Here is a 27,896-nt window from a genome sequence, read left to right as displayed (position 1 = left end):
TCTTTCAGAACGTCGGCCAATGTCGTGGGAATGGTGTCAATGCAGACCGCTACATCAATCAAGTCCTGCGTCCCTGTATGGTTCCATTTGTCCAGAGGCACCGGAACTGCCTGTTCCAGCAAGACAATGCCCGTCACCATACTGCACGTGCTACCCAGAACTTCCTGCGTCACAACTGCGTGAACCTTCTGCCTCATCCTGCTCGATTCCGGATCTCAACCCAATCGAACACTTTGGGGACATCATGCAAAGAAGGATTAATGCCCTTGCCCGGAGACCCCGCACAGCAGCAGAACTGCGTGCTGGCGGGACCCAGGTGTGGGCTCAGGTCCCTCAGCAGAAAAGTAATCACCTCGTCCTCTCCATGTACCGGAGGTGCGCCACAGTCATTCACACCCAGGGAGGAGCAACACGCTATTGACTTTCAACAGTCTTCAAACAGTGTTCAGTGGAACATGGCACGCCATGCTCTCATCCCAATACACTTTTCCGTATGGTTTTTGTATCGGTCAATTCGTTTCCTTGTTATTGTTAACCCGAAATAATGAATTCGACATTAGAATTCATGTGTAACCCATCTTCACTGCAGCATTTGCGTTTCTTTTGCCTCTGAGTTTATATGTTTTTGGAATCAGGAACCGACAAGAAATAAGATGAAATTGTTTAAAATCGATTTCATAATTTTCATATGTTTAATTTTCATATGTTTAATTTTCAGAGCTTGTTTTTAATCCAAATATAACATAATTATATGTTTTGGGAATCAGAAAATAATGAAGAATAAAATGAAATTGTTTTTGGATCGTTTTATAAAAAAAAAATTATTTACAATTTTCAGATTTTTAATGACCAAAGTCATTAATTAATTTGTAAGCCTCCTAGCTGAAATGCAATACCAAAGTCCAGCCTTCGTCGAAGATTGCTTGGCCAAAGTTTTAATCAATTTCATTGAAAAATGAGGGTGTGATAGTGCCGCCTCAACTTTTACAAACAGCCGGATATGACGTCATCAAAGGCATTTATCAAAAAAATGGAAAAAAAACGTCTGGGGATATCATTACCAGGAACTCTCATGTCAAGTTTCATGAAGATCGGTCCAGTAGTTTATTCTGAATCGCTCTACACACGCACACGCACACACACACACACACACATACACACACACACACACACACACACACACACACACACACACACACACACACACACACACACACACATCATGACCCTCGTCTCGATCCCCCCTCTATGTTAAAACATTTAGTCAAAACAGAAATACGCAAGGAAAGAAACGAGAAGAGACGAGGTTTGAAAAGATCAGAACCAACATTTCCTACTATCTTTCCGCTTCTTTTGTTTGGCAGACATTACACATTCCTCCTCGCCTATGTGTTTTCTGCTTTACGTACCTTTTCTTTTTGTATTTCCAATACTGCGGCTTGGGCAAGCTGTATCTGTTTGTTTCCCTTTGTTTGAGGTCCGATCTAACAGCGGGAGTGATAGACTTGTCGGTTTTATCTGCCTTTCTGGGTCCACAAAAAATGCCAGACGGTGGTTCAAAGAACAGTATGAGAGAGAGAGAGAGAGAGAGAGAGAGAGAGAGAGAGAGAGAGAGAGAGAGAGAGAGAGAGAGAGAGAGTTTGATATATGAGAGAGCATGATATATGAGAGAGAGAGAGAGAGAGAGAGAGAGAGAGAGAGAGAGAGAGAGAGAGAGAGAGAGAGAGAGAGAGAGAGAGAGAGAGAGAGAGAGAGAGAGAGAGAGAGAGAGAGAGAGAGAGAGAGAGAGAGAGAGAGAGAGAGAGAGAGAGAGAGAGAGAGATGCCAGAAATACCTGCAAAGTAGCACGGCGAAAATCTATCAGGCCTGCTAATAACTGCCCCGCCTTCCAGACCTGCCGGGGTATTTATGATAGTCTCATCTTCAGCATTTTCCTGAGCTTTGTTCAATCACAGGGCAAGCACTAGCAGATCCATCGGCCTTTCTCTGGCATAAACATTGTCGCGCCGGAGCACAAGCGGCGAAACCCGATCGCCGTGATGAGGGTTGGTCCAGAACAGGTGTAGTTTTTACCCTCGTCTGGTCATTGGAGCTTTTTATCTGCCATGCCCAGACTTTGGCATCGCTTTGGCCGCTATGCTGGGGGTGTGGGCGTATGTGAATGGCTGCACCTGCGAATACGACTATGCGCATAAAAGAATATTTCCTTAGCTTGCAGAACGTCAATTGAAGAAGTCATTATGTTCACTTGATTAAGCCCGGATGGGCAATTTTGATGATATCAATGGCACAGCGTTCAGTGTATGGTAAAGGCTGCGAAAAGACTGCGGCTTTGATAATTTTCTTGAAGGAGGATACTAATCTTGCGGTCTTTCAAGCCCCCCCCCCCCCTTTCATCATCCCTCCCCTACTTTCATCATCCCTCCCCTACTTTCATCATCCCTACCCCCCTTTCATCATCCCTCCCCTACTTTCCTCCGATATTCACACCCTGAGAAGCTCTTAAAGCAGTGTTGTGGAAGACCAAAAGTCAGATCCGCTTTGCTGGAAAATGTTGATGTTTTTCTAACGATAATGATAATGTATTTTTAATGGAAGGTGCATGACATTGGTTTATTTAAAACAGTTTAGACAGCCCAAGTCCCCGAGTTTGTTTGTGCGATACCAAAACAAAGAAAATATCGTGTGAACACGAAATCGTCTTTATCCGTGTGAGCTATAGCTAATTGATATCATCACCCCCAATTATCATTTGGATGGGAGAAAATGTCCCCCTACTTCCTCTCTCTGCCTTCTTCTTCCCGACCCTTGTCGTCCTCGGAATAATTTTGGGCACTTGGGCTTCCCGTGGTAATGATCATTTCTGTGAATTGGTATGTCGTGCCTGTCCAAATGGAAGCGAAGGAAATGAGGTTTTCTTCATTTCATGCTGAGTTGGGGCCCCCATGTTAATTACTGGTGCTGATGAAATTAATCTTTGACTCCATCTGGCCCCTCCGGTGCACAGTGGGTCCTGTCCCTCTGGGCAACCCCCTGCTAATTTTGCAAAATCTGTTTCCTAACCGACTTTTTGGGTTTGACTGTTTTCGTTGTTGAATGAGCAAGATGGTTTGAGGGTGCCCTCTCGGCTCGATTTGTTTTGCGGTATTATTAGTGTGTGCAGTAGAGTGCTTGTTCCTGTGCAGAGTGATTGTTCGTGTGCATTACTCAGACACGGTTTTGTTGGCTATTTTCTATACATTAAAAGCGTCTTTAAATACCATCCCGAAGAAGGCAGTTACATGCCGAAATATTGATTTAAACTTACCTGACCTGGTGTGTTTTTCTTTTTATTAAAAGTGTCTGTGAAGAAGTGTTAAATGCAGATTAGGTTTCATCCAGGTGTGTAGATGAGGTACTGTTGTCTTTTTTTCTGTTTCTCTGTTGGCCATCTTAGCTACCAGGAGGAATGGGCATTTTCTCTGTTTGAGGGCATCATTGGAATTGATCTTTGTTTTGCGCCTTTTTTTAAAAGCACATTTTAACACTAGGCCAACCATTGTATGTTAAAATCCAACAGCCGCTGTTGGCGCGGGAGTCTCTGCTGTAATGGCAGGGACAACTCTGCGAAAGAGCTGAGGATAGACTCTAGTGATGGTGTGCAATTGTACAAATGGTACCACACCGCCTAGGGCGCCTGGGACCGAAGGGGTGATTATATTAGGACACAGTGCACATAGGGTCTCGGGGGAAACTATGTTCACTTGCTGCCTCATCTCTGACGCAGTGGAGTGCCAGGCAGGTCAAACTTAAGTTTTATGGTTTGGGAATCTTGGGTTTGTAACGGCCGGGGATGACAACCTCTTTTCTCTGTAAAAACAAAACAAAATGCTGTACTCGAGGCGGTATGACTGCACATGGCTAGCATAATTTCTCTGAACATGTTTTTCAAACTATTAAGTTTTCCAACAATTGTTTACGTCTCTGATGACGTTCTTTAACTTAGCTTTGTGAGCTCAATCCAAGACGTACAACTGTTGTCTTTTCGTACAAGCAGACAGGAAACCCACAAAACCAAGTTTCACAAAAAGGAAAACTATTTGATTTGCGCGTTTCCTTTATTTGATTTATTCTCCCCTCGCCCGTTTTGTTAGCTTTCAATTGAGTGGCAATACAATTTCAGTTAGCATAAACCCCTTCAAAAGGCACTACAGAGAGGGCTCAATATTAGGTGTCATGCGCCTTTTTCCTCTCATGAATATGCTGTGGGGGTGACGATAACTTCATTAGCTCTCATTTTGTTGACTTTTGTAAAAGATCGGCACGCGCGGCGCGATTTCACGTGCCAGCCCAGGACGCGACTGGTATGAGGGGCGGGAGGGGGAGTGTACAGGCGCCTGCGAGGTGCCAATTATTTGAATTTAATTACATTTTCAATGGGTTTTTTGGTGTATAATCACATCGTGTTGACCGCTATCGCCCCTACGTATTTGCATGCACAATTTAGTTTGCAGAACAGCCTTTTATAGCGTTTATTGAAGAATTCATTTTGTTCACTTGATTAAGCCCGGATGGGGTTGTATTCTGATTATATCAATGGTACAGCGTTCAGTGAATGGTAAAATTGAAGGAGTGATTAGCGATGATCAGTGTCAAGTGCCTGTATGGTGGAGTCAGCCGTGGAGAGACTGGGGACTGGCGCAGTCAGACAGGAACTGAACGACGCTGTCTAACCTGCCAGTGCACCGACACTGTATTGATCCTCCGCATGAACAGGGGGTGGAAGATGAGGGAAGGGGTACAGTCATAAAAAGAGGGTAGAAACTAGGAAAAGGGGGATGGCGGAAAGGGAAGGGGACAATGCCAGCTGGCTGAAATTACAGTTGAGACTGTGCCACCCCGCCACCTCAGCCCCGGCAGTTTCTCTGGCTTCTGGCCCTGCTAATATCATTCTCCCTGAGAGGCGCGAGGGGCCTTCAGTGTCGGTGAGAGAGGCAGAGCCAGGCTGCAGAACAATGAGGCGCGTGTCGTGTGAACCATGTCGTGTAGAGTCTGGGAGCTAGCAGGGCTCTTGACGCTTCCTCGGCCTGTTTACCTGTCCACAATCCGAGATGCTGTGGTTGCATTTCTGGACGTCGCCGCTGGTTTTGTTGCTGCTCTGTGAGTGTCCGGCTTGTTTTCATTACTCCTCAATAAGGTTATGACGCGGATCAACTCGGGGCTAATTCACGGGCGGCCTGTGACACTCTCAGGCTGTTAGCCGCTGAGTAGTCAAATTGTGGGATGGCTTTCTGGCGCTGCCGTTTTCCCTTCTTTGTGTCTCTGCTGTCTGATATTTGAATGGAAAGGCGGAGAGCGCATATCATTCGTTTTTACGCTTGACTTTCCAAGATAATCTCTTCAATGATGTTGTTCCGTGTTATGGGATCTGTGCTGAGTCGCTTGTTTGATGTGTTCTTCAAAGTTGTGGCTTTTCCTTTGTTTTGTATGTGCTGCTTGTACTTGCAACGTACCTATGTTGACCTTTGAAGATTGTCAATAACTGTAACTTGCAGACATCGTTCCCTCTCAACAAGAAAAAGTGTTAAGAACGCTTTAATTGAATTATAGCATTCATTCGGAGTTTTTGTATAGTTGGGTATACCCAGCCAGTTGTCCGTATTTTAATGTTGAAATGAATATGGTTATGTTCTGAGTTTTGTATGTGTTACAGACCAAATAGTTGACAGAATGTTTCTTATTCTGTGTTGCAGGTGACTTTCCGTTCGGCAGCAGCGACCCGCTGAACCAGGGCTTGCCGGAGTGGCGCATGGAGCCTGAACACAACTACTACGTGGTGCGGACCAAACCCGTCATCATCACGTGCAGGGCCACGCCCGCCATCCAGATCACGTTCAAGTGTGCCGGCAGCTTGGTCAGTACTTGTGCCGCATCACTCTATAGGTCATACTTAACACCGTCGCTATGAATCACCATGAGTGACATTGGGACGACGGTGTCGCGGTTGTTGCTGCTGTAAAGTCTGGTATTCTTTCAAATCGCACAGAACGCCCATGTGTTGTAGGAGGAGACAGGTCAGGCATTCCGCCTAAAATGGTCAGCAGATTCCATCTCACGTTATATGGGAAGAATGTACATGACGTTTGTGTTGGTGCTGGGCTTGTGACAGGTGTGTCAGAGAGCTGTGATCCTAACCCGGTGAGTGAGCAAGTGGACGGCGCTTTGCTTGCTCGAGGGCAAGCTCATACTGTTCATGTCATCTTTCTGTGCTAGTTTTGTCAGGAGGCCTGGCTGATTTGGTTTGGTGTGAGATGACAGAGAACTCATCAAATATCAGACAGTTGGAAATGTTGCTATTTCATAATGTTACGTAGATTTCCATTGGGCAATTGGGCAAAACTGAGCTCATTGCAAAAGTGATATCGACGACATTTCCGTCGATATCAGTTTTGATATCGACGACCTCTGTATTTTACAGAATACAGAATACAGTATTTATTGAGCCAAGTGACATTAAAAAAACATTTTAAGCACAAGGAATTTAGCGTAGTGTTGGTAAAATCACGCACACACACACACCCACACACACACTGACACACACACACACACGCCCACACATTCACTGACATACACACCAACACACACACGCCCACACTACAGCAGTCACGATCACACCATCACACGCAGGGCAGACATGAGGTAAAACAAATGACAATCATCTATTAAAAGAAAAAGTACAAAGAGTGGTCTAAGATGCTGGTGGAAGGGTCTACACAGAATACAATTTGATATCACTATCATCACACAGTCCGTCAATATTGGGTACTCTCAGCATTGATGGAGGGAGGGGGTCCCGGGACGCACTAAACTTTAAAAGAGCGGGTCCTGGGACGCACTAAATGTCCTTTGTCGTGCGTACCGTAGATATCTTTTCAGACTGCAATCGTCAGTTATTGTTCTCAGTACACTATGTGTGACCACAATGTTTTATAAGTACACCGGGACTTTTCGGATTTTGGACCCTAGGGACCCTCGGAGATTCTGCAGTGGGGGTCCATGGACCCTCTAAACATTGCAAATGGGGGTCCCGGGACCCTCTGGGAGGGGCGTCCGTGGGGAGCCCTGTATTAGGCATTATGAGTGTTATTGTAATCATTCAGTGTCGTAGCCGGCCAAAATGACCTCAGCTATGTGCTGTAATATTAGCTGCTTGAAATAACTTTGGATAGATTAGCATCAAAAGTTAAGCCTACAATCCGTCCTGGAAATTTTCCGCGAAGAATCATAGGTGATGATCACTTTTCCGGGTTAAAAAAAATTCAGCACAACAAAAAAATACAAATACATGTAACTTTGATTTGAGATCGTTGCATGATTGAGGAAAGTCATTTTCTTAACTTTAAATCATTTGTCGGTGGTATTTTTCCATTCTCCTGCTGTTTTAGATGGACTTATGCCTACAGTTAACACTGTCCGCATTTACTTAAAGCTCCAAACGAACGTTGATCTGCGGCGATTGGGCGCAAGATGCTGCAGTGCAGTATAGTGATGCCCAAAGAATATGACCTTGAGATGATTTTTGTTTGTTTGTTTGCTTAACGCCCAGTCCACCACGAAGGGTGATATCAGGGCGGTGCTGCTTTGACATTTAACGTGCGCCACACACAAGACAGAAGTCGCAGCACAGGCTTCATGTCTCACCCAGTCACATTATTCTGACACCGGACCAACCAGTACTAGCACTAACCCCATAATGCCAGACGCCAGGCGGAGCAGCCACTAGATTGCCAATTTCTAAGTCTTTGGTATGACCCGGCCGGGGTTCGAACCCCCGACCTCCCGCTCACTGGGCGGACGCCTTATCACTAGGCCATCGTGTTGCGGTACCTTGAGATGATGCACTGAAACCTGTACTTGTAATTAAATGCTTGCAGGCTCCCCCAGCCCCAAGCATCAGACAGACCTGGGGGTAATTAACCCCATGATGCTGCAAAGCAGTTTGACGATGCCTTGAGAACACGTCCTTCCGACGATACGCTATCGGTGCCAATAGTTCACTGTAAGCAGGTTTCTCCCAAGCACGACGCGGACCTGGAACTGACTTACCACCGCAGAGCAGTATGGTGGTGCACAAAGAACCGTACAGTAATGGCGACACTCTCATACCGGAATCTGTTATACATGGTGGTATACCCAGACGTATTAGATGGAGTTGGAGTTTTTGTATTTCTGCAGCGGAGCGAAATGACCGAAAGAAATTTCCTGCAGGCGATACACTGATACGTTTACTGTGACTGATTGTGTGCAGGTTCCCATTAAGCAGCAGACAAACCTGGAGCTGATCGACCCCGTGACGGGGCGCAAGACCTTGCAGAGCAGTATCGAAGTGACGCGGGACGAGGTGGAGGACTACTATGGGGAGGACGGCTACTGGTGCGAGTGCTACGCCTGGAACACCGTGCAGGGCTCCTCCAACCCACAGCACGTCAAGAGCACCAGGGCGCAGATCGAAGCTGCCTGTAAGTGTTGCGCACGTCTGTCTGTCTGGCTGACTGTCTGGCGGTCGGTCGGGCTGTAACTTTTTTTAAGTAAAACTTTTTCTCTGAGTAATGTGTACGTGCTTTTCTTAAGTTTTGCGTGACTGTATTTCGAATTTGTTTCTCCTTCCTCTATCATCCAGGCTTCTCTTTCTCCCCTTGTGTCACTCTGTCCCCGCACGGTGTGGCCCACCTGTACCTGTACCTGTACCTGTACCGGTTTGCTGCTCACGGCATCTAAGTCGTGGTCTTTCACGTATTTATCACCTTCTTCTTTCTCTTGATAATTGTCATTGCCAGCCATTATTAGTAAGACCGTCATCCTTACAATCTCCCTGCTCTGTTTCTTCATCATCTATCTTTATAGCCAATCTCTAGCTTGCAGGCCTTCTGTCCTCATGCTCGTTCGTCATGCCAATACTCCGCACGGTGTTTTGTGTCTGGTTAATAATTCATCACTTAAAGTTTCAGTGCACATAATAAATGTACGGGAACGTATTATCGTTTCCATTCTTGGTATTTTAATCCCCCTTTTTCCATGTCTTTAAGGCAGAGTTCCCAACACATCATCCCCATTCCCTCTTACCCCAGTCAGACTATCTTTGTTCCTGATCTTAACATCCCAATTTTTATTGTGTGGATCGAAACGTTTCCCTGGCTCTCGTCGAGTCAAAAACGTGATCTCAAGCATGACTCAAAGAAGGCTCAGGAGAAAAGCTTGTTTAATTATGGAAGAAGTGGAGAGCATTAATCCGCAGCATCAGGCACGACCAGAATGGTCTCAGCGTTTGAAGTCGATGCCATTTTTTGGCTGTGAGTCGGAACGATGTCCTTCCTTGCGGGAAGTGCAGTCATATCCGCTGGTTGGAGGAGCCAACTTTCTCTCCCTCATACTTATCATCACATCGCCGCGTGTGCCCGTGGGAGCCATTGGGCATAGCGCCTCGCTCCGTCCTGTGTACATTTTACTGTGATGAGCCGTGAAATATTGATGAAGCTGCAGCCGATTGCAATGAAATGGATTAAAGGTGCAGATCGGCGTTGAGGGAAAGGAACAAGTGAAAACACGGTTCAGGGAGACTGGGCGAACGGGGAGGGTTTAGGCTTACTGCTGCTTGTCACGACATCACTGCTGGCTTTTCATTGTTTTCATTGTTTCTTTCTCACTGCCCGTACAGTGTAACGCAATACGTGAAACACCAGTTTTGATCAATGCTGGAAATGTCAGACCTGGGAAGCTGTGATCGCCTGAAAAATGCCGAACGGATTCACTTGGACCGTGCTTTTGTTTTATACATGTCACATTATTGACCAAATCGTTTGGCTAATTGGAATTTAAAAGCATGCAGATGCAATCGAGAACTAGACTTGATGAAATGACGTTTTTCATTGCGTTTGATTCGCCATGTATGTGACCTAAAGGGTGCTTTGCAGCAGCATGGATGTCCCCATGCGACACCCCAATCCCCACCCCCATCATCTCTCTCTCTCTCTCTCTCTCTCTCTCTCTCTCTCTCTCTCTCTCTCTCTCTCTCTCTCTCTCTCTCCCTCCCTCTCTCTCTCTCTCTCTCTCTCTCTCTCTCTCTCTCTCTCTCTCTCTCTCTCTCATACTGTTCTTTGACCCACCGTCTGAATTGAACCCACAGATTGAATACAGCGATGAAGAAACATTCTGGTTCATCAAGCAGGGTTCCAAGAACATGATTCCAGAGGAACTAGGCTACATGCAGCGGCTCGCCTCGTGGAGACCAGTGGACAGATGGAACATACCACAACACCATCTACGGAAGGTTCAAGCAAGACAGAAGATCCTAATTGACTTGATCCGGTTCTACCTTGGTTAACGAACGTTTCGCGATCCAACATGAAATCGTGTGTATTGTGAAAAACAATGGGCATTGAACGGACACTTATAGCCTCGTTCAGAGCGCGACACGTCTGACATGTAGTAATGTCAGTTTGAACGGACACTCTTATTCATGCAACTTTGTGTAAATGCACTATCGGCTTCGGTTTCGATATTTGAGTGTTCGAATACCCTTCCCCAAATCCAGCCCAACTTGCAATGGGCATATTGCCTGAGCAATTAAACCATTTTCTCTCTCTCTCTCTCTCTCTCTCTCTCTCTCTCTCTCTCTCTCTCTCTCTCTCTCTCTCTCTCTCTCTCTCTCTCTCTCTCTCTCTCTCTCTCTCTCTCTCTCTCTCTCTTCCGACAGAAAAACGGCGGTATTTCTCAGTCCCTAGCAGTGGGCATCAATAGAAGTGAGCCGGGTTGGACCACACAGAAAATAGGAGAAAAGCAACTGGTTTGGTCCTGATGGGTCACTGATAGCGTGTCAGGCGGAGAGTCCAAAAAATAACGCATCTGTCACATCTTAATCACCAGCCAATATAGGCAAGTCAGCCTGATCAGCCAGCATGGAATGAGGCAGACAAAAGGCACGCAGCTGGGAAAAACAAAATAGAAGAAGATAGGGAAACAGGAAGACGAAGACAGTCAAGACATTACCAGAGAGGGTTCGAGCGAGTGTGGAAATGAAAATAATTCTGACGAGCTGTCTCGGTTCCGACATTTCTGCCTTTGATGTGAAGAGGGCAACGGTGATTGGCCCGCACACTGCTCTCCACACTTGACTGAGGACGGAGATGAGCAGAACTCGCAAAACTTCACTGGCGCTCAGCTCTCCTTTCCCTCTTTACAAGAACCACCCACCACAGAACATAGGCCACTGAGTGACGTAGCTCTCGGCAGCCTTCCTTCCCTGTTTCTTTTTGCTGTTTGTCAGCTTTTGGGGAAGAGCGATAAAAAAAAATGCAGTCTGTGAGAGCGGAAGCAGTATGAAGGGAAAGAAGAACTCCGCAAGTGACAATTAAGCTAACTGCAGCGGAGTTTTTTTTCTTTCTTTCTTTCTTTCTTTCGAGTAAAATTAGCTTTTCACAGCGAACAAGGATTTTCTCTTGATGACTTGGCCTGATTCAGGTCAGATATCGTTTGTCCTCATTCAGACGTTATGAGCAAGTGTGATGCTGGTCCGATATTCTCTCTCGTTGTGCAAACGATTCTCCTTGCTCAGTACAATTGACAGCGTCCTCTTCGAGGCAGTTTCCCCATGTCCTCTTCCAGTGTTTGTCTCGTTCCCAGCAAGGAGTCGGTGAAGGCAAACTCTTCACACTCAGATTCTCTTTGAAGCTCTCCTGACTCGTGTGACCTCAGCATGTCATGAGCTGAGCCAAGAGAAGGAAATCCGGGGGAGTTGTCTAGTGCTTCTCTTCCCCTCCCCTCCCCCTCCTTCTCTGCCAAGACCTTCCGTCACTATCTTAAATGCTGCGTCGCTCAAAAGAAATAACGGTTTTAGGTGTGACGACAAAAAGAACAGGGCCGGAGTACGATGATAAATACAAGACTTCTTTTACAACCATTTGAAAAATACATACATCCCCCGTGGCTGCCCGCATAACGAAATCGTATTTCTCGTGTTTTGAACTTGCCAGTGTTACAGCACAGAGCAGAGTCCGTCCCGCACGAGTCGCTTTGTGTACATCACGTGGCCACCCAAACATCCGCACAACGCAACATTTTCACGAGAAAAACACGTTTATTTGTTTGCTTTGTCTTTATAACACATTTCTATCTACATTTACCACTACAACACCAAATTGTTTACTTTATTTTGCAAGTGAATCGTTATTATGGGGGCCAGGAGGCCCCCATTTATACGGTTAGTTTCGAGGGTGACCATGGGCAGCGCCATTTTGTTATGAAATACGTCATCAGTTTATGTACACAGGAAGTTGTGATATGCGTCACCCTTTGGGAGGGGTGAAGGCAACATTGTTCATCAGTAGAAAGTTGTGAAATCCGTCACCCTATGGGAGGGGTAAAGGCAAAATTGGTCATCACTGAGTTTGTGTAACACAGGAAGTTGTGAAATACGTCACCCTATGGGAGGTGTGAAGGCAAAATTGTTCAACAAAAATGAAGATATCATCATAGGTCTAAATGTGCAGGGTCAACCGCAACACACTCAAAACATTCATACTACATTGCATCTGAGTGACTTATATACCAACATTTTATTTCTTATTTTCAGCACAGGTATAGGAAAAATCATGAACCAAAATGTTATTTATTTTCTAATTTAACATTTGTTTTACAAATGTGACCATGGTCTTTCAAACATACAGTGACATTAAACATTGTTATGTTAAAAAAAAAAATAATTAAAAAAGCTTTTGTGCACAAATCAGAAAATACATTGTACATTTTACCTACAGGCCATATATTTATCTATATCTATATTTTTAGATCAGTGGCAAGTTGTCAAGAACAGGCGCTTGCATTTGGATGTGTCCACTGATAGTAGGTTTGGTTGTGATCAATCAGAATAATGTGGGAATAAAAATGTATGACAGTCTGGTATGATGACATGTAATTCACATATGCTGAAATGTAATATTATACATTATATAATATTATTATGGCTGTTGCCATGACCATGAACCCCAAGAAAGGTTTAATGTTATGTAAATCAAAATACCAAAATCAAGCACCTATTGAGGTCTAACGATTGACGTCTCACAACGTGCGTGGTCGTCCTTGGCGGTCAAGAAAGCCGCCGCGATCTTTGCGCAGACGACACTTCTAGACCGCCAATATTTTTTGTGCGCATCACGTGCTCCACATAAATCGGCCGGAAACGAAGCAATTGGGAAACCTGGATTAATCTGGTCTACGGCGCGGGAAGATTGAGGCCTTCGTAAACGTTTAACGTTGGCCAATAATGATTTTAACAATGTTGTGTCGTTTTGTATTATGTTTTATTTTGTTGATCAATTGATAAATATGTCTTCCCAACATATCACAAATCAAACAGAAATAAAGTCTTAGAGAACTACAATAATTATTGTTGCCGTCAAAACCTTGCAAGGCCTCAACCGTTCTCACGAGATCAGTTACATTTTTTTTCTCTCTCTCTCTGTCTGTATGTATGTCTTTGTCTGTGTCTCCCTCTGAGTCTCTCCGCTTCTGTCTTTCTATGTCTGTCTATGTGTGTGTGTGTGTGTCTCTCTCTCTCTCTCTCTCTCTCTCTCTCTCTCTCTCTCTCTCTCTCTCTCTCTCTCGCTCTCGCTTTCTCTCTCTCTCATCTGACTCTTGGCACACAGGTCAAAGCAGAGGTTAACTTGAGTGCACGTGTACCTAGCAGGAGGGGGGTGATTTCTTGAATTAGCTGAGGGCGGTGAACATGTGTCTCAAAGCAGAGGTTAACTTGAGTGCACGTGTACCTAGCAGGAAGGGGGGGGGGTGATTTCTTGAATTAGCTGAGGGCGGTGAACATGTGTCGTTGTTTGCCGTTGTCATGAGAACAGTTACTTTTGTTTTGTTTCGTTTTTTTCTCCAAATTTTTGCATTTTCACAACAGGCTTTTCTGTTTTATCTCTCATACATGGTGTCAATTGGAGAAAAAAAACCCGGAACAAAACAGAAGTAACTTATCTCGTGAGAACGGTAGTGCACTAGGTTTGGGAAAAAAACACGACAGTACCTTATCTGTCTTATCTCTTTCAACCCGTATGGGGCCCTTCAACGTGTGACAGACTGACAAATGCACCGAACTCATTTGGTTCTTCGAGAGAATTTTTCCGTGAAAACCTTTTCAGTGCCTCAGGGTCAGCTCAGGGTCAGTGTCATAAGAGCCTACATGTATGGCCGGACGAAGCCATGTTAACGGAAGGGATATAAGACCGTTTTCAGCGGATTTTCACACTGCTAAAACCTGACTTTCTTGCAGTTGCTTTGTCTGCAATGCCTTAGAACTCTACAAATAGTTAAGTTTTTCGCGTTTGTGTTGTAATTTGCAAGCAAACATCGTACATAGTAAAGTTAATCGACTTTGCTACAATTTGTAAAAACCTGATACAAAAAAATATATATATAATTCCCATGCTGTTTTCAAATACAGCGTTTTGCTATTCACTTCAATATAATAGTAAATAACAATCAAGAAATAACAAAGTCTTTTAACCACAATTTTCCAGATATTTACACTTTTCATTTTGCTTCAATTCACACCACAAAACATACACTTCGCCTTTTGCTATTCAGTCTCAAGTCTAAATAATAATAGTATAAATCATAACTAATTTTCTTCACACCATCATAGACATAATGTTGCCTCACATGTTCTTTGTAAAATCGTTGGTTTTCACAATAAATATTGCATTACTGTACTTGTCTTCTTTTTCTTTAACAATGTCTTTCCAAAAACAAAACTCAAAGACCACACAAGCTATTGCAACCTACTCCTATCTCGTCTCTCTTCCTGGGTACAATGGTACCTAAGACTTACATTCAAATGCTTATATTTCCATGCTACCCACATTGTCAAAATACCAATAATTATTCAAAACAAATGTTAACTACTACCTAACTTCATTTCAGACCCACACCCATTATTATACACACATTTCACATTTAAACCATTAGTCGGCCCCCTGTCGATATTTATCGACTAAGTTCCTTGTCATACAAAATAACGTTAGCACGAGACGGACAAAGGGAAGACACTCATGCAAATTTTCTCAGAGCGCGTCTGCTTCTCCGACTGTTTCGATCGAATCGTGTAATATCTATTTTTGCGAAAACCTCCCGAAGCAATGCAGTCTCAGCGGCTTCCACCTGTAACATAATCGTTTTTATTTGGAATGTGACGTCCTATACTTCGTCAGGTCACACCTATCTCGAAAACTAAGCGTCGCACAGCCCCTCCATTATCTGTCGCACTAGCTGGCTGGCTAGTTAAAATGCAGTAAATATTCATAAATATCGGTGTGCTCAGTGCGCGGAAAACGTGGTTCAAAGGCTCTCTCTCTCTCTCTCTCTCTCTCTCTCTCTCTCTCTCTCTCTCTCTCTCTCTCTCTCTCTCTCTCTCTCTCTCTCTCTCTCTCTCTCTCTCACTCACTCTCTCCCTCACTCTCTCTCTCTCCTGCAGGCCCATACTGAATTAAAATGTGTCAGTCTCTCTCTCTCAATCTCACTCTCTCTCTCTCTCTCTCTCTCTCTCTCTCTCTCTCTCTCTCTCTCTCTCTCTCTCTCTCTCTCTCTCTCACCTCTAGCGTATATGATCATGACACGGACATAATTATGAGCTGAGTGAAGTTGCCTTGCCACAAAGCACGAGATGTGATGCATGGAGCCGGTTCAAAATGTATTACTTGAGAAAGCGTTGGGGTCTGACATTTGGACGTTAGTGTATTTCCTGGCTCTCGAGTGACATAGCTTCTTCTTCTCCTTTTTAAAAAACAAACAAAAATGATTAGAGCAACTATTTTCTTATCTTGTTTAAGGATATGAACATATTTCGAGTTACTAACTCCGTCGGATCTCTGACTTATGCAAAGAACTGTAACGCACTTATAAAGGTGTATGCTTTTGACAGTTTATGCAAATTACCATAACCAACAGACGTTTAAGAAAGAGGATGACCGGTTACTGAGAACCTTCGTGCCTTTTCAAAGACAGTACGCACTAATAAATGTAGCCCTGATTCTGTTTGAGGCTTTTTTCTCCACCAAACCATAGACTGTGGATATTAACAAATGGTAAAACATTGGTAGCCAGACATCGGGCGCTGCGTCGTACCGTCGCCAGTCTGTAAAGAGAGAATACCGACATAGCCGTTTAGTTAAACCAGCGGGTAGACAATCATTCCCACAAAAGCACTCTCACGCACACGTTGCTCGTGCTTATTGCCATATGACATGATGAAGATTTTCGCTTTGTTAAAAGGTCACTGTCAGGAAGGTAGCGGAAAGGTAGGCGTGTTGGCGGCCAAAGAAGGAATATGACATGGTTTTGATCTTCACTTTGTCAAGCTGATTGTCACTTAACTGTGAGCAGGGGGAGCAGAAAGGCGGGCTGCAAGGAAGGCAATTCTCTCCCGCTCCTTCATATGACATAAAATAGAAACGCGGAAATAAGTCGTGTGACGGTGTGTGTGTGTGTGTGTGTGTGAGAGAGAGAGAGAGAGAGAGAGAGAGAGAGAGAGAGAGAGAGAGAGAGAATATGGTGTGCGTGGGAGTGAATGGGGATAAGGGCGTGGGAGTGAATGGGGATAAGGTAACCCAGAACACGGATACCACGACGATTTCCTTCGCAAAACTCACGCGCCAACCACTTGTGTCAACTGAAACGACAAATGGGGAAAATTCAAACGTTATGACAGAAGCTGGACCTCGTCAAGAAAAGGACTATGCCTGAGTGAACAGTTTTGGACGTATCGTCGTGGGCAGCAGGATGTTCAAGCACTGAAGGGTTGTGTAGATTGCCAGAACGTTGGTAAGCAGATAGTAGCATCCCACCATGAAGGCATTTACTACAGTTTTAGCTGTTGATAATAGTTATTTGTATAGGTAGGCTATAGTGTTCTTTTCTTCTTTCAGGATGTCTGCCTGTGTGTCTCTTTGACCATCTCTACTTTTCGTCATGGTAAAAGTGTATGATTGATTTTGTTTTTGTTGATTGTGTTTTCGGAAAGTGTTTTTTTTTCTTCTCAAGTTTTCCTGGTAGTTCAGCTGAATGTCTAACTCAGTTCTTCGAATTTAAACTTGATTTTCTGAATGCAATTCAACAAAGATTTAGTCTTTCTTTTTCATTCGTATTAAGCAAACGCTCGTATTTCTTGCAAACAAAACATTGACACTCCTTGCTCAACACATTTCCCCTCTTATATATTGCAGTTGTCCTTGTTCCTTTCCATCTACACCACTCCCCCCCCCCCCCCCCATCTATCCGTTCAGTCCCGCATTCATTGTAAGTGGTGGATCGCAAGAAGAGTGGGCGCATGATTCGTCGGGCTGAGATGTGATTTTCTGGCATTTAGTCTGATTTGGCATTGGAGCTGTTCCCCCACCCCATTCCCTGAATCAATCACAGGCTGCAAAACGGCAAAAAATGCACGGCAGCCAGATTTTTGTTATCGTGCCTCTTGTTTAAAATCGGGAAAGAAAAAAAGAGGAGAGAAAACCCAACTGACTCTGCAGCACCAACACAATTATACTGTCGGTTATTTGTCCTCATCGATGCCTTATTGATTGACGGTTCAGTGGCTTAAATCCGATCAGGTGACAGCATGCTTTCTCTCTTTTTGGCCCACCCCGCTCCCCAAGCGTTTCGTCGCTATTCAAAAGCGAATCTCTCACGCCTTTCAAGCCTTCCTGGGGCTGTTCTTTTTTTCCTTTTGGTGCTCTTCGTCCTCCGCGGCATGGTCCTTGGGCTCCTGTCCTCCGCACCTCGCATCTGTCGCGGCGCGTTAAGTCCACACTGGCGGGGCCCCCGGGCGAATTGCTTTTCGTGTAGGCAAAATTTACAGCAATTGGATTGGTTCCGTATTTTAGCAGCTCCCTGTCGGGCTTTGTTTGGCGAGGGAAGGATATTTCCCCGCGGACACCGGCTCTTCATCAAGACGGTTTTCTCTCGGTGTGTGTCTGTGTGTTTCTCAGCGCTCAGAGTCACTTGGCTGGAATCGATCAGGTGGCTCGCCGCTTGTTGATGTTGGTAGGTGGAGTGGAGGACCCTATGACGGCTTACTAGTGCCAAAACTAAAAATTAGTCATTAACACGTGAAAATTAGTCATTAACACGTGAAAAGTACTAATTGTCACGAGAAAATTACAATTATGTCGTGAAAGTGTTAATTACTAATTTTCAAGCGTTAATTACTAATTTTCAGTTTTGGCTCGCTTCCTGACGGCTTACTAGCTTTTCATGTGCCTGGTGACTGTGGAGGCTCAATGCGCATGCGCGACTGTTATACCTCAGCAAAACAGTCTCGATTCGAAACTTTTCTGGTCCATAATCCGATGCAAATTAACAATAAGAGCTGAGCGCATGTGTAGAGAACCGTGATATACAGCTGTCTGTCCTATAACTTGTTGAATAACGAATTCTGTCGAAAGATATTTGTGAAAGTTCGAGAGTCTCGACCGAAGAGATCCGTCTGCTAGTGGTCGGCCGCCATTTTTCCTCTCTCGGTTCGAACATTTTCGGATCGATTGTCCTTCACTACTACACTACAGAACAAATGTATGAGTGTGGTAGTGGAAACAAGTATGAGATACAACTGTCTACCCGACAACTTGTCGAATAAGGAATTATATTGAAAGATATATGTGAAAGTGTGAGACCACAGCCGATCAAAAGTCCGTCTGCTACGAACAGCTTCGATTCGAAAGTTTTCGGGGTCGATTATTTGTTTTTAAGATACCCAAAACAACGTTAAGGAAAGCGCTATTGCAGAAAACTGGGACATGCATCTTTATGTCGGATAACTTGCTCGATAAGGCCTTATACTAAAAGCTATTTTAGAAATAGTGTGAGAGCGATGTTTGCCGGACGTTGTAGCCTCTCAGTGCGGACTGCTGTGACTGAAAACGAGGCCAAAATGAAAATTAGTAATTAACACTGTTCATTACTAATTTTCACGTGAAAATGGTAACCCTAGGTTTTGGCACTGGTAAGCCGTCATAGGACCCTCTCCGGACGTGATTCAATGATCACGATGAGTGCGCGACACCCAGGGGACTGCTGGCTTGACATGGAAGAGGCTGGGGGGGGGGGGGGGCGAGATGGGAGTGGGGGGGGGGGGGGGTCGATGATAAGAGCTAAGTGTCTGTGGCCAGTGTTGGTTGACGTTCGAGGCTTCAGCTTGACTTTGGTCCTATTCCAGAAGATCTGAAGACACTTGTCACAAGACAGCTAATTTCAACACAGTCGTGTGGCTTTTTGTACTCAGTTTTATCCCCCCCCCCCCCCGCCCGCCCTTATATACCTTTTAAGATAATGTTATAGCCTGGTCCTGTTTGTTTACATTCTTGACAATCGGAAATACTATACATGTTAATAAAACTATATTATTAAGGCAATTTTTTCGATGAAACAGTCATATTTTCAACAATGGATTTCTTTCTTTCTTTTGTCCAGGTTGACTTGCAAGCCCAAATGCGAAGTACAGGTGTATACTAGAAATATTGGTCGTAACGTTTTAGACCAGATGGCAGCGATCTAGAGCATGCTTACAGACTGAATGAACTGTGAAATGGGCTTAAGGGGAAATGCATGATTGTTGTGACTAGACATTTTAAAAACATGTTTTGGCAAAAGATACTAAAAACCGTCTCACAGAATCAGACTGCGACAACCGGAAAACTGTGAAGGCAAATCAGCTTCTTTTTGCGTATTTCCTTTGAAATCGTGTTATGATCTGCACATCCTACGCTAATCATTTTGCACTTGTGACGTTTCTTAATGTTTCAGACAGGTGTTTTGCGCAGCATCACTCAAAATTAAAAAGTTGCTGGACTCCAATTTATCAGCACCAAATCCAGTTAGCGCGTTGAATCCATGTGCAAACAGTAATTTGGGTGCATTTTACAATAAAAGAGACCTGCCTTTGTTACCTAAAAGGAAAAAGTCATGTTTTTACAAATGACAGCAGTAGCTTATTATAGCATCAAGTCAGCCTTTCCACTTGTCATTTGCATTCCTTTTTAGAGCTATGTTTAATCCCCCCCCGCGGGTTAGGGGGAAGAATTTACCCGATGCTCCCCAGCATGTCGTAAGAGGCGACTAACGGATTCTGTTTCTCTTTTTACCCTTGTTAAGTGTTTCTTGTATAGAATATAGTCAATGTTTGTAAAGATTTTAGTCAAGCAGTATGTAAGAAATGTTAAGTCCTTTGTACTGGAAACTTGCATTCTCCCAGTAAGGTCATACATTGTACTAAGTTGCAAGCCCCTGGAGCAATTTTTTGATTAGTGCTTTTGTGAACAAGAAACAATTAACAAGTGGCTCTATCCCATCTCCCCCCTTTCCCCGTCGCGATATAACCTTGAACGGTTGAAAACGACGTTAAACACCAAAGAAAGAAAGAAAGAAAGAAAGCTATTTTTAATCCTTCTTTTATGTGATAATTATTTAGTGGTGTTAAAAATTAATGTCATGTCACTCGACTTGGATTACCCTTCAGAAATGATGGCACAAAAACGTTCCTAGTAACTAATACAAACGTGGCAGTGCTCGTGATGTCTCCTGTGACGTACCTCTCTCATCAGCCGTCGGAGTCATTGACGGCAGCATTCCAGCAACTTCACCGAAATCGTGTGTTCATTTAACTGAATTTTAGCGCAGTGTAAATGCATCGTAACAGTTTTGCGAGAGACCGACTTTTTTCGACTTAAACCATCAATCGCCTTTTGTTTGGGGTAAGTGTGACAATGCGGAACAACAGTAAAGTGGCTTACTGAAGCTGGGATACGCTGGCGATAGAGGAGAGCTGCCCTGAAGGCATGATGAGGACAGCTCTCCCAGCCAGCCGAGTGTGGTTAGCAGGCTGGGGAGGCCTGCGGAGTGAAATTAGCAGCAACAGCCAGCCCTGCCCTCTGGATCAATGGTGATTGAATGCTTGGCCGGTCCCTATCAATGGGCTGATGGTTGACAACTCGACTGCAGATAATTAGACATTGATCTTTCCTGGATACGCTCACGGCGGTGTAGGGAGCAGAAAATCCTATCTGCGACAGATTTGTCCCTGATAGGCGTAACCGTAGATCCTCGTTGCAATATTTCTGGCGTAACTATGCCAGTTGGAGTCGCGTTATTTCTGCGGCGTTATGTGATTACTACTGAATTCTGTAGGTTTGACTCGGGGGCACGGAATCAGTTTCTTTGCCGATATAGTAAATATTTAACATTGTGATTGAGTTTTGTTGTAATTTTTTTTTTAATTGTATCCTTTTGAAGAATTGTGATCGTCTGTTTGTGCGTTGGTTCTTCTAGATGGATGTTTTCGTGGTTCTGTTTGTTCACTCTCTTTTGTTGAATTCAGGCATATTGGATGTAGACTCTGACAAATAAAGAAAGGAAACGAAAAACAACTAGCCATGTCTTCTGTTCAAATGTAGCTTTTACTTCAAATTGCGAACTTTAAAGGCGGTGAAACAAATTGACCCCAGATGGACAAGCGGGTGTCTCAGTGATGATGACCCCAGATGGACAAGCGGGTGTCTCAGTGATGATGACCCCAGATGGACAAGCGGGTGTCTAAGTGATGATGACATTCAGCCCAAGAGATTTTTTTCCGAACAAAGCACTAATTAACTGCAAGAAAAAAAACAGACGGGACTTTTTGTTTTACTCCGACTTTCTCGCTCTTTCCAAAGAGTATGGGAACAGAAAGCGTGAAAAGTATCCGTGAGGTAGGGGAAAGGGGAGTAAATTGTCTTCGGGACAGAAAATAGCTCCTCTTGTCAGGAGTCTGGCAAGACCAATTGCAAGGTCTTCCACTGGCTTAGCGCAGCGTGTGTCGAGGGATTGCCAGTTGAGGCCCCCTTGTCAGTGGGTCTAGCCGGGTAAATTACACTATGTTGGACTGAGATTCACTCAAGTCTTTTGTGCAAATCCCGCTACTGTGTCTTTCCGATTCTGGAGCAAAGGAGAGAAATCAAAAAAGAAGGGCTGACAGATCGAGGTTTTGAGCAGCTAAATACGTTGATATAACTATCTCATTCAGTGACATTAATCAGAGGTTATGCTTAAGCATAAAGCCCATCTTAAAGACACGCTTCGTTAATCGAATGTACTTGTGCAATAGATGAAATGATCGTGATAACTATCAGGTGATAGTTACTCTAACTAAAGGCTATGTCAGACGCACAACACAAAACAGTGTTTCCTTTCAAAACAAACACAAAACAGCGTGTTTCCCGTGTGACATCCCCCAAAACGCCTTTCAGAAAACACTGTTTTGTGTTTTTGCATCGTGTTTTGGGTTTTAGAGCATGCTCTAAAATCTGAGAACACGTTTTGGTAGTCAGCCAATGAACGCGGACGATCAACTCACGCGACTCGGTTTCCAGCACCACGGAGATAGAAAAAAATGGCAGACTCAGATGTGGTACCGATTCAGGGTAGTATCGGACCCATGAATCCTAACTAGAGTCTATGGAGCCTGTCACGATTGAAGAGAGGCAATAATATCAGTGGGCGCTGCCAGCCGTGTTGTTTACAAACCCAAACACAGCGCGGTAGCTGGACGGGTCAAGCTGACACTGTATCAGTGGACACTGTCCGTATCAGTGGACACTGACCGTATCAGTGGGCACTGCCAGCCGTGTTGTTTATAAACCCAAACACAGGGCGATAGCTGGACGGGTCAAGCTGACACTGACCGATATTTCTGTGAAAACACGCACCGCGCTTCATCTGTGTGTTACGCGTGTGACATCCCCTCTTTAAAAACATGTGTTTCCCCGACGTTTTGAGATGGTGTTTTTGTCGAAAACATGGTTTTGTGTTGTGCGTCTGTCTCCGCCTTAAGGAGTCACATATTTTCCGTGTGCGAGGAAATTGGATAAAAGGTACGCCTGTTTAGCTTAAATTCAGATTATAAGGCCTTTCTCTTCTGACCGATTTGCAACCTTCACTCGGCCATAACTCAGTTTTGATGCTGAGCAGTCTAACAATAAATTTCATGACGGCAAAGCGAAACATTGCAGAGGTCGAGTGCTGATTTCATGTCCATCAAGTATGTGCAGATTGTGCTCGTTAATAAAGGTCAGGAATCCAAAGCGTACTGCAGATGCAGAAGTATTTAAAGGCTGGGAATGTGGGAAGACTCGGGGAACACTACACCGTAAAGATACTCCACGAAGCAGGTGTCATTCCCAACGATACGAGATACGGCCACAGGTCGAAGGCATACGGTGCGGGAGTACGTTTCTGGCAAGAGTTTCGACAAATAAAGTAGAGGGGCGAGATGAGCCCCGATAATGGTTGTGCAAAGGTCACGCTGCTTCATACACACAAGGAAAATACACGGAGGACGGTGGCGGGTGCCAAGGCAAATGCATTAAGGTGTGTCAAGAGGGAAACGGGGCGCATCCCTCAGTGCTCAGTATTGTGATGAACGTCGCGTTTCCACCTGCCGGGGTACTCGTACAAAGCCAAAGTCAGTCAGCTTGCTTCATTGAAAGTCAGGACTCTTGAGTAGGCAAGATAGTGGCGCTCAGTTTAGGTCTGATCCTCACACATGAGTGCGGCCCGGTTTTTGACTAAAACACGAAACAGGGCTCCTGTCTGACCTTTAGCTGTGTTGAAGAATATTTTACCTACCAAACGATCTTTCTTCTTCAAGCAATTTTAATTCTCTTAATCATGTATATAGTATACATAATTATTTTCACCCCAGCCCCACCACTTTTTAACACCCGCCTCCCAACCCACACCTTTTCTCCCCACACCGTGCGTCTTGAGCTCCCCTCCCACACACACCTTTTCTCCCCACACCGTGCGTCTTGAGCTCCCCTCCCACACACACCTTTTCTCCCCACACCGTGCGTCTTGAGCTCCCCTCCCACACACACCTTTTCTCCCCACACCGTGCGTCTTGAGCTCCCCTCCCCCTCACACACACACCTTTTCTCCCCACACCGTGCGTCTTGAGCTCCCCTCCCACACAACCTTTTCTCCCCACACCGTGCGTCTTGAGCTCCCCTCCCCCTCCCCTCCCACACACACCTTTTCTCCCCACACCGTGCGTCTTGAGCTCCCCTCCCCTCCCACACACACCTTTTCTCCCCACACCGTGCGTCTTGAGCTCCCCTCCCCTTCCCACACACAGCGCGTTATTATTCTGTATCCAACACCCTACTGAGAGCGGATTTTTACGTTCCCACGTGTTGTGTCTGAAGCAACAAACCGCTGTGCATTGTGTTTGTTGTCCTTCTGTTTATCGCCGTTTGTGGACGTTTCTGTTCTTTTGGTCCGAAAGCCTGGTTTGGTGCATTGTATATATGTTCCTGGTGTTTTCCTTCATAACTTTGATGTGTGGCACACACATCTGTTTCTTCAGTTATATCGTGCAAAGCTAGTCGTTCTCGTTGACCTCAGCGATCATGTAGCCTTTTTTGCAGCATTTTTTTCTCCTCCGGTGTAGTGGTATTCACACAATTTTGTTCCATCTTTTAACCTGAAATTGTAACTGCCCTTGCCATTGTATTGATGTATGTTTTGTAAGTGAAGTGCATGTTCTTGCAGATCATGTAGCATTTTAATCGTCGAGCGTTCGGGAATGCAGCCATGTTAATTGAGCTTCATAAACTCTTTTTTTAAAGAGCTTCATACCTTGTCTGTAATGCAGCCTCTTATTTCATTGGTGCAGGGAAAGTTTATGGGAGTCTGTGTTTCTTAGTGCCCTTACTTATAGAGCCCAAAGCTCTCAATTAAACAACGAACTGCATAAAGGTTAAAAGTAATTTATACACACAATATAGAAATCAGCTGGTGAATATGAGGGCTTACATCACGAGGGGTTACGAAGCAGTAAGTAAGACCCCGGTACCTTTCGAACGGGGGTCTCACGTGAAGTGAATGTACTCGCACAAAGACGAGCCATATATCCAGCCATGACGTTTATGTGAGTCAGGTAAATATTGTAGTGTTATGAGCCCAAAGAGAGGGGTAGGTGTCGAAACAAGGAAAAGCTGTTAGATTTGGCGTGTTGTTGGCCCAGCCCCCTGTCTTGACCTTTTTGTCTCGCGGACACTGGCCTTCACACTGTGACCTGACCCAGTCTCTTGTGCGACATGCATATTATGCTATACATATGTCTTCGTTCTTGAAAGTTAACGTCCTGTGGGGTCCCGTCGGCCTACATAGGACACGCTATGTTTATTCTTTACAATATGTGTGCCTTTATGTATTAATATTTACATAATCCAGTCAGTGATCATGCCCACATTCACGCCTCTTCTCTCGAACGTCCATCGCATGCACCTCCAACTCCCACACAGGCGCATTGTTGTGCCCTGTTAGATACCCTTGCTCCATTCATCGTCTTCATCTTCTTTATCCTTCTCGTCGTCGCCATTCTCCTTATCCTCGTGCTCCTTTTCATCATCATCCTCGTTATCCTCCTACTCCTTGTTGTCCTAATCTTCGTTATCTTCGTTATCTCTTTCTCGCTCTCCTCGTCGTCGTCATCCTCCATTTATCATCACCTGCAAAATCTTTACTATTAATGTTGTATTAATCAGTGTAGTTATCGCCTTCTGCGTAGTGGCAGCAATGTTGTGTGACGACAGAGTTTAACTCGTTTATAATTATTAGAGTACCTTATCTCAAACAGTAGATGGAACAAGTTTTGATTTCATTTTTGCTTTGAATTTCGACCCAAAAAAATACAAGTTATATTTGTAAATTTTCAGATCTGAGAAGGCGATTCAACAGGACACCTATGAGCACACGAGTAGCTGTGGAGAAAACAGCAGAACTGCAATGCCTGCCGCCCGAAGGAAAACCATTACCACGGGTAAGTGACGAAAAACTCCACACAAATCTGTTTCTGTCATTGTTTTGACTAGAAGTAGGCAACTACAGGTCTACCGCGTGTGTCTGTTTGTGTTGGTGCTGGCATTAAAGTGAATAGGGTGTTATCTTTCAAACGTCATCAGCACTGCGTACAACCTCCTAAAAAAACACCACAACCATGTTGAATCTTTTGCACGCAAACAGGCTTCACACAAACAGTGATCCTGTTTGCATCGCTATTTACTGTTTAGGGAAGATAAGAAAATGGAGACAAAATTAATGGCGTGTTAGTCACGTAGCTCACCAACGAGAGTCGTACGGTCGTCTAATGGACGGTAACTGCTAGATCAGGGTTTGATAGGAACTTGGTTTTTTTGCTGGAACTGACACCGACAGCGACGTGGAGAAGGAAAGAAGCGGGTTGGTGTTGGTACGAGTCCCCCTCAGACCAAACAATATTGGTATCTTCAATAGCTCTGGTGAAGAATCCTGTAACGCGCAGAAAATGTTATGGATTCATTGACGATTAGCTGCTCATTAGTGAACTGACCGAAATGCTAAGTGCGTTTTGAAGAGTCCTTTGTTTCTGTGTTGCTTGCTGATGGGAGTATGGTCGGTGCTATTTTCGGCATTATTTGGCTTGCTCTTTGTTCAAATTTTACTTACATACTTATAAAATACGTATACTTGCACTTATATCTGCTTTACTTGTCGGTCTGTCTGCTTGTCTGTTCGTCTATCTATCTGTCTGTCTCTCTGCTTGCACGTGTTTATCTATTATAATGTAGTGTATTTTCTGTTGAATACGCTTTCGCTTTTCCTATTTTGAATTATGTTGGCCAATACTGCTTAGAACTTGCGTGTTACTGTGTCATCGATCGTTGTCTATGGTGCGGGTTAAAAAAAAAAGCCAGACGCATCTGTGATCTTTATGCCCGGCACCGTCTGGTCCGGTCAGGACTCTGGCCAGGGGCCAGCTTACATATCAGCCTTCGATTTCTGTCCAAACACGAAACGGCTTTCTCGGGTCAGCACCACTCGGTCACTTCTCAGCGCATTAATTCCACCAGATGGAGAGGAGAGCCTGCCTCCTTGTTTTGCTTCTCGCCGTGTGGGATCCCTAGATCTGATGGAAGTTCCCCAGTAGATAAGCTCGATCGGCAGCTTATAGGATTTGGCGTCCGTTTTGAGAAGGTGATGATGTTCCGTCGTGTTGACCCTCAGTCGGGCTTTTGTTCCTTCCTTTACCCCGTCTGTGGGCCAGCTCCTTGGTAGTGCTGGTCTCCATTTGCCTGGCTGAAATTGTTTATCTCTGATAAAGTTTGTGTTTGTTTTGTTTTGTAGTCCCTGACACAACCCCCTTATACTTCCCTTTCAGCAGGCACGCCCTCTCCTTGTTTTTATTACATTTAGTCAAGTTTTGACTAAATGTTTTAACATAGAGGGGGAATCGAGACGAGGGTCGTGGTGTATGTGTGTGTGTGTGTCTGTGTGTGTGTGTGTGTGTGTGTGTGTGTGTGTGTGTGTGTGTGTGTGTGTGTGTGTGTGTGTATGTAGAGCGATTCAGACCAAACTACTGAACCGATCTTTATGAAATTTGACATGTGAGTTCCTGGGAATGATATCCCCGGACGTTATTTTCTTTTTTTCGATAAATACTTTTGATGACGTCATATCCGGCTTTTTGTAAAAGTTGAGGCGGCACTGTCACACCCTCATTTTTCAATCAAATTGATTGAAATTTTTGTAAAGCAATCTTCGACGAAGGCCGGACTTCGGTATTGCATTTCAGCTTGGTGGCTTAAAAATTAATTAATGACTTTGGTCATTAAAAATCTGAAAATTGTAATAATTTTCTTTTTATATAAAACGATCCAAATTTCCGTTCATCTTATTCTACATCATTTCCTGATTCCAAAAACATATAAATGTTTTATATTTGGATTAAAAACAAGCTCTGAAAATTAAAAATATAAAAATTATGATCAAAATTAAATTTCCGAAATCGATTTAAAAAC

General features: G+C 44.4%; 1 protein-coding gene across 7 annotated transcripts in view; it reads left to right on the top strand.

The window, feature by feature from the left end:
* LOC138955311 (netrin receptor UNC5C-like) overlaps positions 1–27,896 on the top strand; it is a 508,460-nt gene that overhangs the window by 366,420 nt on the left and 114,144 nt on the right. For all 7 annotated transcript variants that reach the window (XM_070326944.1, XM_070326961.1, XM_070326954.1 and 4 more), the window contains 3 exons: positions 5,733–5,893; positions 8,288–8,498; positions 25,776–25,879. In XM_070326944.1, coding sequence (XP_070183045.1) covers positions 5,733–5,893; positions 8,288–8,498; positions 25,776–25,879 — 476 coding nt within the window. The remainder of the gene's footprint in view (positions 1–5,732; positions 5,894–8,287; positions 8,499–25,775; positions 25,880–27,896) is intronic.

This window comes from Littorina saxatilis, linkage group LG2 (genome assembly GCF_037325665.1).
Source record: "Littorina saxatilis isolate snail1 linkage group LG2, US_GU_Lsax_2.0, whole genome shotgun sequence".
Classification (NCBI taxonomy): Eukaryota; Metazoa; Mollusca; class Gastropoda; order Littorinimorpha; family Littorinidae; genus Littorina; species Littorina saxatilis.
This window is presented reverse-complemented; position numbering and strand designations above follow the sequence as displayed.